The 15,584-nt window shown below is 44.3% G+C and overlaps 1 protein-coding gene across 1 annotated transcript in view; it reads left to right on the top strand.

Annotated features, from left to right (window-relative positions):
* The window catches only part of itih3a.1 (inter-alpha-trypsin inhibitor heavy chain 3a, tandem duplicate 1), a 69,116-nt gene extending 54,959 nt beyond the window's left edge, over positions 1–14,157 (top strand). Inside the window, exons 16-19 of the mRNA XM_059944904.1 lie at positions 11,012–11,213; positions 13,141–13,313; positions 13,784–13,895; positions 13,995–14,157. Coding sequence (XP_059800887.1) covers positions 11,012–11,213; positions 13,141–13,313; positions 13,784–13,895; positions 13,995–14,157 — 650 coding nt within the window. The remainder of the gene's footprint in view (positions 1–11,011; positions 11,214–13,140; positions 13,314–13,783; positions 13,896–13,994) is intronic.
* Positions 14,158–15,584: the final 1,427 nt, after the last annotated feature.

Here is a 15,584-nt window from a genome sequence, read left to right as displayed (position 1 = left end):
GGAGTTTTTTACTACTTGGATTAAAGAGGGGTGAGACTGTGCAGGCACGTGACGTCAGCCAGTAGAGCACAAAAGGTTTAAAAAGAAGACCGCCATACCCAGCGGGCAGCATTCAGAGTAGGCAGCAGAGTGATAGGGCTTTGGATCAATGGGCTTAGGCAGTAACGGGATGAGGTGAGATAGGTTTACCTGTGTTATTTGTGGAAAGGAGTAAGTATGAGTGTGAAGCCAGTTTCCCATGCTCGGTGTAAGATGTGGGGGGTCCTGGAGTCTCCCAGCCTCACAGACGACAACATCTGCACACGGTGTGTTGAGCTGCAGCTCCTGAAGGACCGAGTTAGGGAACTGGAGATGCAGCTCGGTGACCTTCGCCTGGTCAGGGAGAGTGAGGAGGTGACAGAGAGGAGTTACAGGCAGGTGGTCACACCGGGGCCACACGAGACGGACAAGTGGGTCACTGTCAGGAGGGGGAAGGGGAAGAGGAAGAGTCAGGTACTAGAGAGTACCCCTGTGGCTGTACCCCTTGACAATAAGTACTCCTGTTTGAGTACAGTTGGGGGGGACAACCTACCTGGGGGGAGCAACAGTGGCCGTGCCTCTGGCACAGAGTCTGGCCCCATGGCTCAGAAGGGTAGGGAAGGGAAGAGGAAGGCAGTAGTATTAGGTGGGCAGCCAGGCATTTCTGTGGACACAGGAAAGAAACTCAGATGGTAGTTTGACTCCTAGGTACCAGGGTCTGGGATGTCTCTGATCACGTCCAAGATATCCTGTGGTGGGAGGGAGAACAGCCAGAGGTCGTGGTACGTAATGGTACCAATGACATAGGTAGGAAAAGGGAGGAGGTCCTGAAAAAAGAAAACAGGGAGTTAGGAAGGAAGTTGAGAAGCATGAGTGCAAAGGTAGTGATCTCGGGATTACTGCCAGTGCCACGCGACAGTGAGAATAGGAATAGGATGAGGTGGAGGGTAACTGCGTGGCTGAGGGGTTGGAGCAGGGGGCAGGGATTCAGATTTCAGGATCATTGGGACTTCTTTTGGGGCAGATGTGACCTGTACAAAAAGGACGGGTTGCACCTTGAATCCCAAGGGGATGAATATCCTGGCAGGGAGGTTTGCTAAGGCTACTGGGGAGAGTTTAAACTAGAATTGATGGGGGTGGGAACCGAACTGAAGAGACTGGGGAAGAGGAAATTAGCTCACAAATAGAGAAAGCTTGGAGACAGTGCAAGAGGGAGGATCCCTCGGCAGGAACATCGAATTCTCCAACTTCCGGTAATTCCCTCCCTCTCCCTTCCCCTATCCCACTTCCACTCTGCCTCCTCCTCCAGCTGCCTATCACCTCTCCCCTCCCTGCTTCCCCTCCCCTACCCCTTGATCTTTCCTCTGATTGGTTTTTCATCTGGCACCTTCTTTATGGGGCTCCTGCCCCATCCTTCTTCAGTCCTGACGAAGGGTCTCGGCCTGAAACGTTGACTGCTCGTTTCAACAGATGCTGCCCGACCTGCTGAGTTCATCCAGCTTGTTTGTATGTGTTGAGAGGGAGGATAGGCAGGTGATTGAGAAGGGACATGCTCAGACCGAAGGTTTGAGCTATGGCTATTTTAACACAAGGAGTGTTGTTAACAAAGCGAATGAGCTTAGAGTGTGGATCAATAATTGGAGATATGATGTGGTGGCCATTACAGAGACTTGGATAGCTCAGGGACAGGAATTGTTACTTCAAGTGCCAAGTTTCAGATGTTTCAAAAAGGACAAGGAAGGAGGCAAAAGAGGTGGGGACGTGGCACTGTTGATCAGAGATAGTGTCACGGCTGCAGAAAAGGTGGACACCATGGAGGGATTGTGTGGTGTGGGTGGAGGTTAGGAACAGGAAGGGGTCAATAACTTTACTGGGTGTTTTTTATAGGCCACCTAATAGTAACATGGACATCAAGGAGCAGATAGGAAAACAGATCCTGGAAAGGTGTAATAATAAGAGTTGGCGTGATGGGAGATTTTAATTACCCAAATATCGATTGGCATCTCCCTAGACCAAGGGTTTAGATGGGGTGGAGTTGTTAGGTGTGTTCAGGAAGGTTTCTTGACACAGTATGTAGATAAGCCTACAAGAAGAGAGGCTGTACTTGATCTGGTATTGGGAAATGAACCTGGTCAGGTGTCAGATCTCTCAGTGGGAGAGCATTTTGGAGATAGTGATCATAGTTCTATCTCCTTTACATTAACATTGGAGAGCAATAGGAACAGTCATGTTAGAAATGCATTTAATTGGAGTAAGGGGAATTATGACACTATCAAGCAGGAAATTGGAGGCTTAAATTGGAAACAGATGTTCTCAGGGAAAAGTATGGAAGAAATGTGGCAAATATTCGGGGATATTTGTGTAGAGTTCTATATAGGTAAGTTCCAATGTGACAGGGGAGTTATGATAGGGAGCAACACACACAAAATGCTGGTGGAATTCAGCAGGCCAGGCAGCATCTATAAGAAGAAGTACAGTCGATGTTTCGGGCTGAGACCCTTCGTCAGGACTAACTGAAAGAAATGATAGTAAGAGATTTGTAAGTGGGAGAGGGAGGGGGAGATCCGAAATGATAGGAGAAGACAGGAGGGGGAGGGATGAACTAAGAGCTGGAAAGTTGAATCGCAAAAGGGATACAGCGCTGGAAAGGGAAAGGGAAAGGATCATGGGACAGAAGGCCTCGGGAGAAAGAAAGGGGGAGGGGAGCACCAGAGGAAGATGGAGAGCAGGCAAGGAGTGATTGTGAGAGGGACAGAGAGAGAAAAGAGGGGAAAAAAAGGAAAAAAAAATAAATAAGGGATGGGGTAAGAAGGGGAGGAGGGGCATTAACGGAAGTTAGAGAAGTCAATGTTCATGCCATCAGTTTGGAGGCTACCCAGATGGTATATAAGGTGTTGTTCCTCCAACCTGAGTGTGGCATCATCTCGACAGTAGAGGAGGCCATGGATAGACATATCAGAATGGGAATGGGACGTGGAATTAAAATGTGTGGCCACTGGGAGATCCTGCTTTCCCTGGCGGACCGAGCATAGGTGTTCAGTGAAACGGTCTCTCAGTCTGCGTTGGGTCTCACCAATATATAGAAGACCGCACTGGGAGCACCGGACTCTGGAACACCTACACTCTGTCTGCCAGAAGAATTTCCAGCATCTGCAGATTTCCTCGTGTTTGGTAGGGTACAGGAACCGTGGTGTACAAAGGCTGTAATAAATCTAGTCAAGAAGAAAAGAGAAGTTTACAAAAGGTTCAGAGAGATACGTAATGTTAGAGATCCAGAAGAGTATAAGGCTACGAGGAAGGAGCTTAAGAAGGATATTAGGAGAGCCAGAAGAAGGCCTTGGCAGGCAGGATTAAGGAAAACCCCAAGGCATTCTACAAGTATGTGAAGAGCAAGAAGATGAGACGTGAAAGAATAAGACCTATCAAGTGTGATATTGGGAAAGTGTGTATGGAACCGGAGGAAATAGCAGAGGAACTTAATGAATACTTTACTTCAGTATTCACAATGGAAAGGGATCTTAGTGATTGTAGTGATGACTTGCAGCAGACTGAAAAGCTTGAGCATGTAGATATTAAGAAGGAGGATGAGCTGGAGCTTTTGGAAAGCATCAAGTTGGATAAGTCGCTGGGACTGGACGAAATGTACCCCAGGCTACTGTGGGAGGTGAGAGAGGAGATTGCTGAGCCTCTGGCGATGATCTTTGTGTCATAAATGGGGACGGGAGAGGTTCCAGAGAATTGGAGGGTTACAGATGTTGTTCCTTTGTACAAGAGAGGGAGTAGAGATAGCCCAGGAAATTTTAGACCAGTGAGTCTTACCTCAGTGGTTGGTAAGTTGATGGAGAAGATCTTGAGAGGCAGGATTTATGTACATTTGGAGAGGTATAATATGATTAGGGGTAGTCAGCATGGCTTTGTCAAGGGCAGATTGAATTTTTTGAGGATGTGACTAAACACATTGATGAAGGAAGAGCAGTAGATGTAGTGTATATGGATTTCAGCAATGCATTTGATTAGGTACCCCATGCAAGGCTTGTTGAGACAGTAAGGAGGCATGGGATCCAAGGGGACATTGCTTTGTGGATCCAGAACTGTCTTGCCCACAGAAGGCAAAGAGTGGTTGTAGACGGGTCATATTCTGCATGGAGGTCTGTCTCCAGTGGAGTGCCTCAGGGATCTGTTCTGGGACCCTTACTCTTCGTGATTTTTATAAATTACCTGGATGAGGAAGTGGAGGGATAGGTTAGTAAGTTTGCTGATGAGATTAAGTTTGGAGGTGTTGTAGATAGTGTGGAGGGACATTGATAGAATGCAAAACTGGGCTGAGAAGTGGCAGATGGAGTTCAACCCAGATAAGTGTGAAGTGGTTCATTTTGGTAGGTCAAATATGATGGCGGAATATAGTATTAATGGCAAGACTCTTGGCAGTGTGGAGGATCAGAGGAATCTTGGGATCTGAGTCCATAGGACGCTCAAAGCAGCTGTGCAGGTCGACTCTGTGGTTAAGAAAGGTACGGTGTTTTGGCCTTCATCAATTGTGAAATTGAATTTAGGAGCTGAGAGGTAATTTTGCAGCTATGTAGGACTCTGGTCAGACCCCGCTTGGAGTACTGTGCTCAGTTCTGGTTGCCTCACTACAAGAAGGATGTGGAACCCATAGGAAGGGTGCAGAGGAGTTTTACAAGGATGTTGCCTGGATTGGGAGCATGTCTTATGAGAATTGGTTGAGTGAACTCGGCCTTTTCTCCTTGGAGCAACGGAGGATGAGAGATGACCTGATAGAGGTGTATAAGATGATGAGAGGCATTGATCGTGTGGATAGTCAGAGGCTTTTTCCCAGGGCTGAAATGGTTGTCACAAGAGGACACAGGTTTAAGGTGCTTGGGAGTAGGTACAGAGGAGATGTCAGGGGTAAGTTTTTTACTCAGAGTGGTGAGTGCATGGAATGAGCTGCCAGCAACAGTGGTGGAGGCGGATAAGATAGGGTCTTTTAAGAGTCTTTTAGATAGGTACATGGGGGTTGGTAAAATAGAGGGCTATAGGTAAGCCTAGTAATTTCTAAGGTAGGGATGTGTTTGGCACAACTTTGTGGGCCGAAGGGCCTGTATTGTGCTGTAGGTTTTCTATGCTTCTGTGTTCCTAATAAATAACAAGAGTATGAGATGAAGATTCCTTGAAAGTGAGTCCATAGGTTATGGGAACAGTTCAGTGATGGGTGAGTGAAGTTGAGTGAAGTTATCCCCTCTGGTTCAAGAGCCTGATGGTTGAGAGGTACTAACTGTTTCTCAACTTGGTGCTGTGAGTCCTGAGGCAGCGAGAAGAGAGCATGACCTGGACGGTGGGGTCCCTGATAATGGATGTTGCTTTCCTGCGACAGTGCTCAAAGGTGGGGTGGGCTTTACTTGTGATGGACTGAGCCATATCCCCTACTTCCTGTAGGATTTTTTGTTCAAGGGCAATGCTGTTCCCATACCAGACAGTGATGCATACTGTCAACATACTCTCCACCACACATCTATAGAGCTTTGTCAAAGTTTTATTTGTCATACTGAATCTTCACAAAATTCCATGGTTTCTGCATAGTTGTCCTTATGTGTCGGGCCCAGGACAGGTCCTCTGAAATGATAACACTGAGGAATTTAAAGTTACTGACCCTCTCCATCTCCAAATCCCAAATGAGGACTGACCCAAGGACCTCTGGTTTCCTCTGCCAGAAATCAATAATCAGCTCCTTGGTTTTATTGACATTGAGTGAGAGGTTTCTGTGGCACCACTCAGCCAGATTTTCAATCCGCTTCCCATATGCTGATTCATCACTATCTTTAATTCGGTCTACGTCAGTAGTGTCATCAGTGAACTTAAATATGGCATCAGAGCAATGCTTAGCCAGAGTCATAAGTAGAGCAGGAAGCTGAGCTCATTGTCTTGTGGTGCACCTGTGCTGAAGGAGATTGTGGAAGAAAAGTTACCAAATTAGGTACAGGAGGTATCTAATAAAGTGGTCACTGAAGATAATAATAAAATCCTCATGTCACTTGATTTTTCTGACCAATCATTTTTATTCCATTTCCTACAATTCTTGATCTCTCCGGAGATCTCTTTACTCTCTTTACTCACTCTCTGTTACAAGATAGGGGGGCAAGGGTGCTGGAGGAGGACCCAAAAGCAGGACACAAACACGTTTTTCTAAAGTTAAATAAAATAGAGTTTATTACTCTTTACAAGGAGAACTGTGACACAAGGATAGAACAGGAAAATCAAGGAGGGCAAAGAGGAAATGGGAATAGGCGAAATGAATGAGGGCTCAGGCCCGGGACTAGGTTGGGACTCAGGGTCTGGGGTCCAGGACTTGGAGATCAGGGATCAGAGCCAGGACTCGGAACACAGACCTTGGACCTGGAGACTTGGAACACCGCAGCCAGGACTTGGAGACTTGGAACGCCAGGGCCAGGACCTGGAGACTTGGAACGCCAGGGCCAGGACCTGGAGACTTGGAACGCCACAGCCAGGACCTGGAGACTTGGAACGCCAGGGCCAGGACTTGGAGACTTGGAACACCACAGCCAGGACCAGGAGACTTGGAACACCGCAGCCAGGACTTGGAGACGTGGAACGCCACGGCCAGGACTTGGAGATTTGGAACGCCAGGGCCAGGACTTGGAGACTTGGAACGCCAGGGCCAGGACCTGGAGACTTGGAACGCCTGGGCCAGGACCTGGAAACTTGGAACGCCAGGGCCAGGACTTGGAGACTTGGAACGCCAGGGCCAGGACTTGGAGACTTGGAACGCCAGGGCCAGGACTTGGAGACTTGGAACGCCAGGGCCAGGACTTGGAGACTTGGAACGCCAGGGCCAGGACCTGGAGACTTGGAACGCCAGGGCCAGGACTTGGAGACTTAGAACACCAGGGCCAGGACCTGGAGACTTGGAACACCAGGGCCAGGACTTGGAGACTTGGAACGCCAGGGCCAGGACTTGGAGACTTGGAACGCCACAGCCAGGACCTGGAGACTTGGAACGCCAGGGCCAGGACCTGGAGACTTGGAACGCCAGGGCCAGGACTTGGAGACTTGGAACGCCAGGGCCAGGACTTGGAGACTTGGAACGCCAGGGCCAGGACTTGGAGACTTGGAACGCCAGGGCCAGGACTTGGAACGCCACAGCCAGGACCTGGAGACTTGGAACGCCACAGCCAGGACTTGATACTCAAACACAGGACATGAAACACTGAGCCAGGACTCCACCTGAAGACACCAGGCATGGAGCCGGGACTCCTCTTCTTCAAGGGACAGGCTCAGTCACAGGACATGAAACACTGAGCTGGGACTCTGCCTTAGGACACCAAGCATGGAGCCGGGACTCTTTAACACAGGGTCAGGACCCTTCTAGGGTACAGGGCCGGGACCCCTCTTTAGACAGGACATGGATATGGAGACCACACAATGACAGTCCATTAAAGTAGTGGCAAACGGCCTGCCTACTGAACTGAATACAAGACAACGGACGGTACAATCACTGGACCCAAGTTTGTTCCAAGCGATGAGAGCTCTTAACTCACCCCTGGTGGGTTAACCTTGCCCGGACCCACTCTGGCAGGGGAAGGCGAATTGCTGGCACTTGCTGCGGGAGGAGTCTTGCTCGCTCCGGCAAGAAACTTAGTTGGCTCCGGCTAGATGACTTTGGCTCGCGGTATCTACAGTGACTTCACTAATGCTCCATAACCCTCTCGCACAGAACGGCTGAAGCCAGGGGCTAATAAACTGCTGTTTCGATCGAGAGTCGATTGCCTTAATCACCAAGCTCAAGGGACACGGGAAACAGGGAATTAAAGGGGAACAAGGAGTCAATGGTCCGGATCATAACACAACCTAGATAAATTTAAAGGGAACCTGATCCGGACCATGACACTCTCTTGACATCCTTATTTACTTTAAATCCCTTCATGTCCTCTCCGGCAAGGAGAAAAACCCCAACTTTTCCAATCTTTCCTTTTTTCTGGAATGAGTTTCTGTGATCTGTTTTGTATTTCAAGCTGTTTCATATCAACTCTCAAGCATGGTGCCCAGATGAGACACAATGCTCCAACTTTGGGTAAACCATTATGACTAGTTTCTGTCTCTATTTATAAGGCCAGGACACCATATGTATATTTTCACCCACATTTTTCAAGGAGTTTTGCCATTTTCAAAAAGCTGCTCATTTTCACCCCAGTCTCTTGTCGCATTTGAACGTCAAATTTGATCTCAAGTTCAAGTTCAACCATACACACGTGTACAACTAAATGAAACAGCATTCCTATGAGACCAAGGTGCAAAATACAGTACATACAGTCACACACAGCACAGAACACATACAGTCACAAAAAATAATAACTCCCTAAATGGCATTGCCTGAAGATTGATAATGTTCTAGAGCTACGTTCTGCAAGAACAAGTGGATTAGAATAAGGTGATTACAATCAGCAGATTTCTGCTAACTATTGATCCATTCATATGTCTCTTTGGTTTATGAATTAACTCTCTTCTGTATACTTTCATAACTCCTCTTTTGTAGAAATCATTTGGACAATTAACCGGTGCCTGTATTACATGCTTCATTACTTCCTGCTCACATTTATTCCTTGGATGGCTGAAGTCTCTATCCAGCATTAAGGGGCACTGGATGAAGTATCTGCACGTTTCCAAAATAAAATCCTGCCACCACGGACATCAAGGCCACCTCACTGAGTTATATACCTTCCTTATTACCTTTAGAGATTTTCAAACCTCTCTAGATTTATAAACAAATCAACCCAATTTATAAGAATTTATCAGGAGCTTAGCACCACAGTTATAAGCTTACAAAAGACTCTAATAGTCGCATATGCATTTTCTTCACAAGCATTTCTTATTTTTGTCTTGCTTCTATATAAAAACATGCTTTGGACACACTGAAACTTAAGGTAGAAGTTCTATGGTACGTTATTCCATTGAGAGAAAATATTGTCTACGTTTCCTACCAAAGCAAAAAATACAAGAAATATAATACAAATCAATTAACATCTCAAAGGAAAAGAGGCAAGACATTTAGGTGTGTATCCCTAGAAAAGACTATCGCAAATTTATTCAATGTGGAAATAGGCCATTCAGCCCTTCAGGTCCCTGTTCACCCGAGGGCAACCACTTTTATTAATCCTGTCATACACATGGACCAGTATCTTCTATGTCTAGTTGATTCAAGTGCTGTTCTAGTGTTCAAATGATGTTAGAGTCCCTTGTATCAGCATGGATAGAGGACTGATTAACTAACAGAAAGCAAAGAGTTGGGATACATGGGTGTTACTCTGGTTGGCAATCAGTCATGAGCAATGTGCTGCAGGGGTTGGTGCTGGCCCCACAGCTGTTCACAATATACATTAATGATCTGAAAGAGAGGTCCGAGTATAGTGTATCTAAGTTTGCTGATGATACTAAATTGAGTGGAAAAGCAAATCATGCAGAGGATATGGATGAGTGGGCAAGGGTCTGGCAGATGTTTGTAAATGTGGGGTCATCTGCTTTGGATGGAAAAATGTAAGAGCAGATTATTATTTAAATGGTAAAAGACTGCAGCATGCTGCTCTGCAGAGCGACTTGGGAGTGCTTGTGCATGAATTGCAAAAGGTTGGTTTGCAGGTGCAGCAGGCTATCAAGAAGGCTAATGGGATGTTGGTCTTCATTGCTAAAGGGATTGAATTTAAGAGCAGGGAGGTTATGCTCCAACTGTACAGGGTACTGGTGAGGCCGCACCTGGAGTATGTGTGCAGTTCTGGTCTCCACACTTGAGGAAGGATATACTGGCTTTGGAGGCAGTGCAGAGGAGGTTCAGCAGGTTGATTCCAGAGATGAGGGAGTTAGACTATGAGGAGAGATTGGGTCACCTGGGATTATACTCACTGGAATTCAGAAGAATGAGAGGAGATCTTATAGAAACACTTAAAATTATTGAAGGGATAGATGAGGTAGAAGCAGGAAAGTTGTTTCCACTAGTAGGTGAGACTAGAACTAGGGGACATAGCCTCAAGATTTGGGGGAGTAAATTTAGGACAGAGATGAGGAGGAACTGGTTTTCCCAGAGAGTGGTGAATCTGTGGAATTATCTGCCCAGTGAAGCAGTAGAAGCTATCTCAGTAAATATTTTTAAGACAAGGTTGCATAGATTTTTGTGTAGTAAGGGAATTAAGGGTTATGGGGAAAAGGCAGGTAGGTGGAGATGAGTTGATAGTCAGATCAGCCATGATCTTATTGAACGGCAGAGCAGGCTCAACGGGCCAGATGGCCGACTCCTGCTCCTATTTCTTCTGTTCTTGTGTTCTTCCACCACTCTTTCCAGCAGTGCCTTCCAGTATTCAGCGCTCATGGGGTGAAAATGTTCACCCCTCCAAATCTCTTACCTACTGCCCCAAACACTGATCTGCGGGTTTGCCAAATTTTATTTAGAGATTCTGCATGGACCAGGCCCTTCTGGTCCTTCAAGCCAGGCCACCCATCTATTTAACCCTTGCCTAATCACATGACAATTTACAACAAACAATTAATCTACTAACTGGTACATCTTTGGATATGGGAGAAAACCAAAACACCCAGAAGAAACTCACATGAGCATGGGAAAGGATGTACAAATTTGCTTCAAATGACTCCAGAATTGAACTGCAAGCTCTGACACCCAGAGCTGTAAAAGATTTGCACTAACTGCTACACTACAATGATGCCCCCTGGCAGTTTTATCGTTTGTGATTCATGTATATAAATAAAAGCATATTTTCCAAGTGAGATCCTTAGAAATTATATTGCTGTGATTTTCATACCTTAGGTATTCTATCCAATTACATGACTTTTTTCCCTCAGCTACAAATAATTCAGCTGTTCTGGGTTCTAGTTACCTAGTTTTATGACAAGATGATCCCCAGAATTTTAATTTAGCATTGTCACAATTGATTAACGCTAATTAATCCATTCTTAAATTTCCTTGAAGGGTTTGTGATAAATGGCCAGTTGATAGGAGATAAAAAAATAGAAAACAACAAGAAAATAAGTACCTACTTTGGAAGATTTGGAATTATGAACAACAACATGGATATAAAATTTGAAGTATCGACTGAAGCCATCACAGTGTTTCACAGAAAAGAGAAGATGATTTTCCCATGGTCAGCAACAGCATCTATAATGAAACAGAGGTATAATTTATCTCATAACAAAGCAACGTTCATTAGAAAACAGACAATGCCAATACAAATGAAGCTGTAGCCATGGCTCTAATTCTTATTAAATTCCTTGCAAAGCCAAAATTAGTTAGTACAACTTTGATAGATACTTATTTTGATTTAACTTTTGAAGTTTTGATTTACATATATTAGTAAGAATATGCATGGCAAAACAAAAGTGCTAATAAGATTTAATGGTGACATCACACATACAAGACTGAACAACAGTATTTCTACAGGAAAATATCTACTGTAAGTAATAGCTATGAGAACACCATTGGAACTAAGTGGTGGGTTGGGGCAAAGAAGATTCGGCCTATAGTCTTTGGTCTCTTCCCTGGGGTCAATATTTGAAGCCTGCACTAGGCAATTCACAGCTTTAGTAAAATTTTCATCCACATGTCTACTATTAAAGCTGGATACTTCCACCACCTTTGCTCAGCTCCCTACTGTTTAATTTGCCTAACATTTCAATTTTAGAAGTGTCATTCTCAAGTCCTTCCACATAACCTCTGCTTCCTTTTCAAACCCTTATGATCTTTGCTCGTTCATTTCTAGTCTCTTCTAACCCCTGATTTTAACAACGTGAATCAGACCCAGAATCTCAATCAGGTTTATTATCACTGACATATTTCAAGAAATCTGTTGTTTGTGGCAGAATTTCAGTGCAAGAAATTTAAAAATCATTATCGTTACAATAGGAAAAAAATAACCACTGCAAAAGAGGAACAGTGAGGTGGTGTTCACGAGTTCATGGACCATTCAGAAATCTGATGGTGGAGGGGAAGAAGCTGTTCCCAAAACATTGAGTGTACGTGTTCAGGCTCCTGTACCTACTCCCTGTTTTTAGTAATGAGAAGAGGGCGTGTCCTTGTACAGTGAGGGCCTTTCATGACGGATGCTGCCTTCCTGAGGCATCGTCTTTTGAAAATGTCCTTGAAGGTGGGAGGCTGGTGCCCATAATGTAGCTGGCTGAATCTACAAACCTTTTTCACTTCTTACAATTCTGTGCATTGCATCCTTCTTACCAGGTAGTGTGAAAATGGTGTTTGAAAATCTGATACCTTAGCTCTGAAACTCTGTCCCTGCTCTCCACCTTTCACCAACTGAATTGCTCTGTGGTTCAGTAGAAAATTACTTAATAATACTTTGTTAGTGACTGTTACTTCATGGATACTTGTTGGCTTGATTGCTTCAGGGAGACATCAGATACAGCGTACTCAGTGGCCTTTATAAAGAAGAGTAAAAACTGAGTAGCAGTCTATTAAAGGAAGACTTGGATGCATAGGTGATAACTGAATAATGATCGTAAAAATCAATCATTATAACATACACCATCTACATATTAAATGGAGCTTCATAGATAGCCTTTTTATTAAAGTTCAAAATGTATTATCAAAGTACTTATGTCACCATTTAGATTCATATTCTTGCAGGCATTTACAGTAGAAATACAATACGATAGAATCAGTGAAAAACTACACACAAACTGCAAAACAAAACAAATAATCAATAAATAAATAATACTAGGAGCATGAGTCACAGAGTCCTTGACAGTGAGTCCATAGGTTGTGGAATCAGTTGAGTGTTGAAGTGAGTGAAGTTATCCACGCTGGTTCAGGAGCCTGATGGTGTAGGGGTAATAACTGTTCCTGAACCTGGTGGGGTGGGACCTAAAGCTCCTGGACCTCCTCTTGATGGTAACATTGAGCAAAGAGCAAGATCCAGATGGTGGGGTCCTTGATGATGAAGGATGCTTTCTTGAGACAGCGCTTCATGTATTTTTTGGGGAAGGTAATATGAAATAAATTATTTAAATTTGACAGCATTAAAAACTTTATTTCCACTCTTTCAGAATATCAATGTAAACCCAGCGTAATTTGTTTCATTTATTTCACAGCTTCTCAATCTCGATCATGAAAGAAAAGAATGTCACAGTGACAATCGGAGATGATGCGACATTTGTTATTTTATTGCATCGTGTCTGGAAATACCATCCTCTACACAGAGATTTCCTTGGATTTTATACACTTAAGGGTCACCAACTCTCAAATAAGACCCATGGATTACTGGGTAAGTGAAATATTCATTTGATTTAACGTTGAACAACACTATAAGGTGTTAAGGCTCTTGTTTGACAGTGATCTTCCAAATTCCCGTGCTTAAAAACAAGTATTGAAACCCAATTCATTCAAAATGCTGAATGAACTCAGCAGGTCAGGCAGCATCCATAGAAAGGAATAAACAGTCAACATTTGGGACCAAGATCCACCATAAGGGTCCTGAAGAAGGGTCTCAGCCTGAAACATCGACAGTTCATTCACTTTCATAGATGCTGCCTGAGCTGCTGAGTTCCTCCAACATTTTGTGTGTGTTGCACTATCTTTACAAATATTTATTTTACTCACAGTTTAACAAAAGTTTCTTGATCATATGAATCAGGATACCTTCCTCACAAACAAAATTAACTAAAAGTTGTATTGTTCCCTCTTGGCATCCCACACTTCTGTACAGTTACATAAATTTTCTTTGCCCTGACACAGGTCAGTTTTACAATGGAGTGACTGCTGAGGTATATAATATCCACCCTGGCTTAGATGAAGGCAAACCTGATGCAACAATGATTGTGAAGGGTAATAAACTAAGAGTCACAAGGTATTGCATCCAAGATAATTAACACTATTAATTTGTTCTATTCAACATTTTAAAAACTTCTGTGGACTTTTGATCTTAATTTTTAATCCTATCTTCCAGGGGGTACCAGAGAGATTTCAGACTCAATCCAAAGCAAGGTGTCAGAATTCCATGCTGGTTTATTCACTACAATGGAAAAGGATTCATTGATGGGACACCTGCTGATTATGTTCTTTCTTCGTTATTTGACTCTGTTTATCCAAGATTTGAGATTAGGTGGTGAAAATGTATCCCTTTGGTTTCCCTTTACTAGCTTTATTGTTTAATTATTACACATTAAAAAATCACACTACTGCATACATTTCTCATTCCATTATAAAACCCTGCATTGATTTATAATAGCGTCTGCAGATTTAGCTGGTGAGTGTCAAGCATGGCACCAGGTGACAAAAGGTGTGCTGCACTTCACATCCAGCAACTGGCTGGCCATCCAGATGCAACTCTGTATTCATCTAATGACAGCACATGTTAGTCCAGACCTTGCCAACTGAACTGGAAAGATTTAAGGAACCAGTTTCTACCAACTACAAGGGGTGATTGGTAAGTTCGTGGCCTAAGGTAAAAGGAGATGAGTTATTAACTTCAAACTCTAACCCTGCTGTGGACACTTTCTCAAGGTCCAAGATCCGTATGCTCCACGACCGCTGGACTAAGTGTGTAAATGTAGGAGGGGACTATGTTGAACAATAAATGTGCTAGGTTTTCTAAAATTGACTCCTTCTACCTTAGGCCACAAACTTATCATCAACCCTCGTACTTTGGCACTACACTAATGACTCTATAAGCAGTGACTCTCAAATAAGTGATTTTCCAGCTCCATTAGTGATGATGAGTGGAGGGAACAGTTTCAACAATGATCCCTATGGTGAAGGAACATCAATCAAATGTTTGCATAAAGGCAACTCCAGTTTGAATATGCAGTTGAAAAAATCCTGACACCCAGCAGCACTGGACTAGTTCCTGAAGCACTTTTAATAGAAGACAAAACTTATTGATTTTAATGAGTTCAAAAAGGAACCCTGAACAATGCCTCTGCTTACTTATTATGTAAATAATAGTGGGAAGCATTCGTCCTTCCGGCAACACCTCACCCGCAAATCTACTGGGGGTCATCAATTATGTCCAGTGCTCCCAATGTGGCTTCCTCTACGTTGGTGAGACTTGTCATAAACTGGGGAACCGCTTCATCAAGCACCTCCACACCATCTGCCACAGACAGCACTTCCCAGAGGCCAAAGATTTTAATTCCAATTTCCATTCCCATTTGGATATGTCGGTCCATGGGCTCTGCTTGTGCCAAGGGTCCCTGGGTCCCCTCCTCCTTCCTGTCTTCTATGGTCAACTCTCCTTTCCTCTCAGATTCCTTCTTCTCCAGCCTTAGACCTTTCCCATCCACTTGGCTTCACCTACCACTTTCCAGCTAGCCTCCTCCCCCTCCCCCCACCTTTTTATTCTGGAATCTTCCCCCTTCTCTCTCAGTCTTCAAGAAGGGTCTCAGCTCGAAATGTGGACTATTTATTCACTTCTATAGATGCCACCTGACCTGCTGAGTTTCTCCAGCAACTTGTATATGTTGCTTTGGATTTCCAGCATCTGCAGACTTTTTTGTGCTTAGTACTTATTATGATACAGAAAGAGGCCTTTTGGCCC

Source organism: Hypanus sabinus, chromosome 19 (genome assembly GCF_030144855.1).
Source record: "Hypanus sabinus isolate sHypSab1 chromosome 19, sHypSab1.hap1, whole genome shotgun sequence".
Lineage (NCBI taxonomy): Eukaryota > Metazoa > Chordata > Chondrichthyes > Myliobatiformes > Dasyatidae > Hypanus > Hypanus sabinus.
This window is presented reverse-complemented; position numbering and strand designations above follow the sequence as displayed.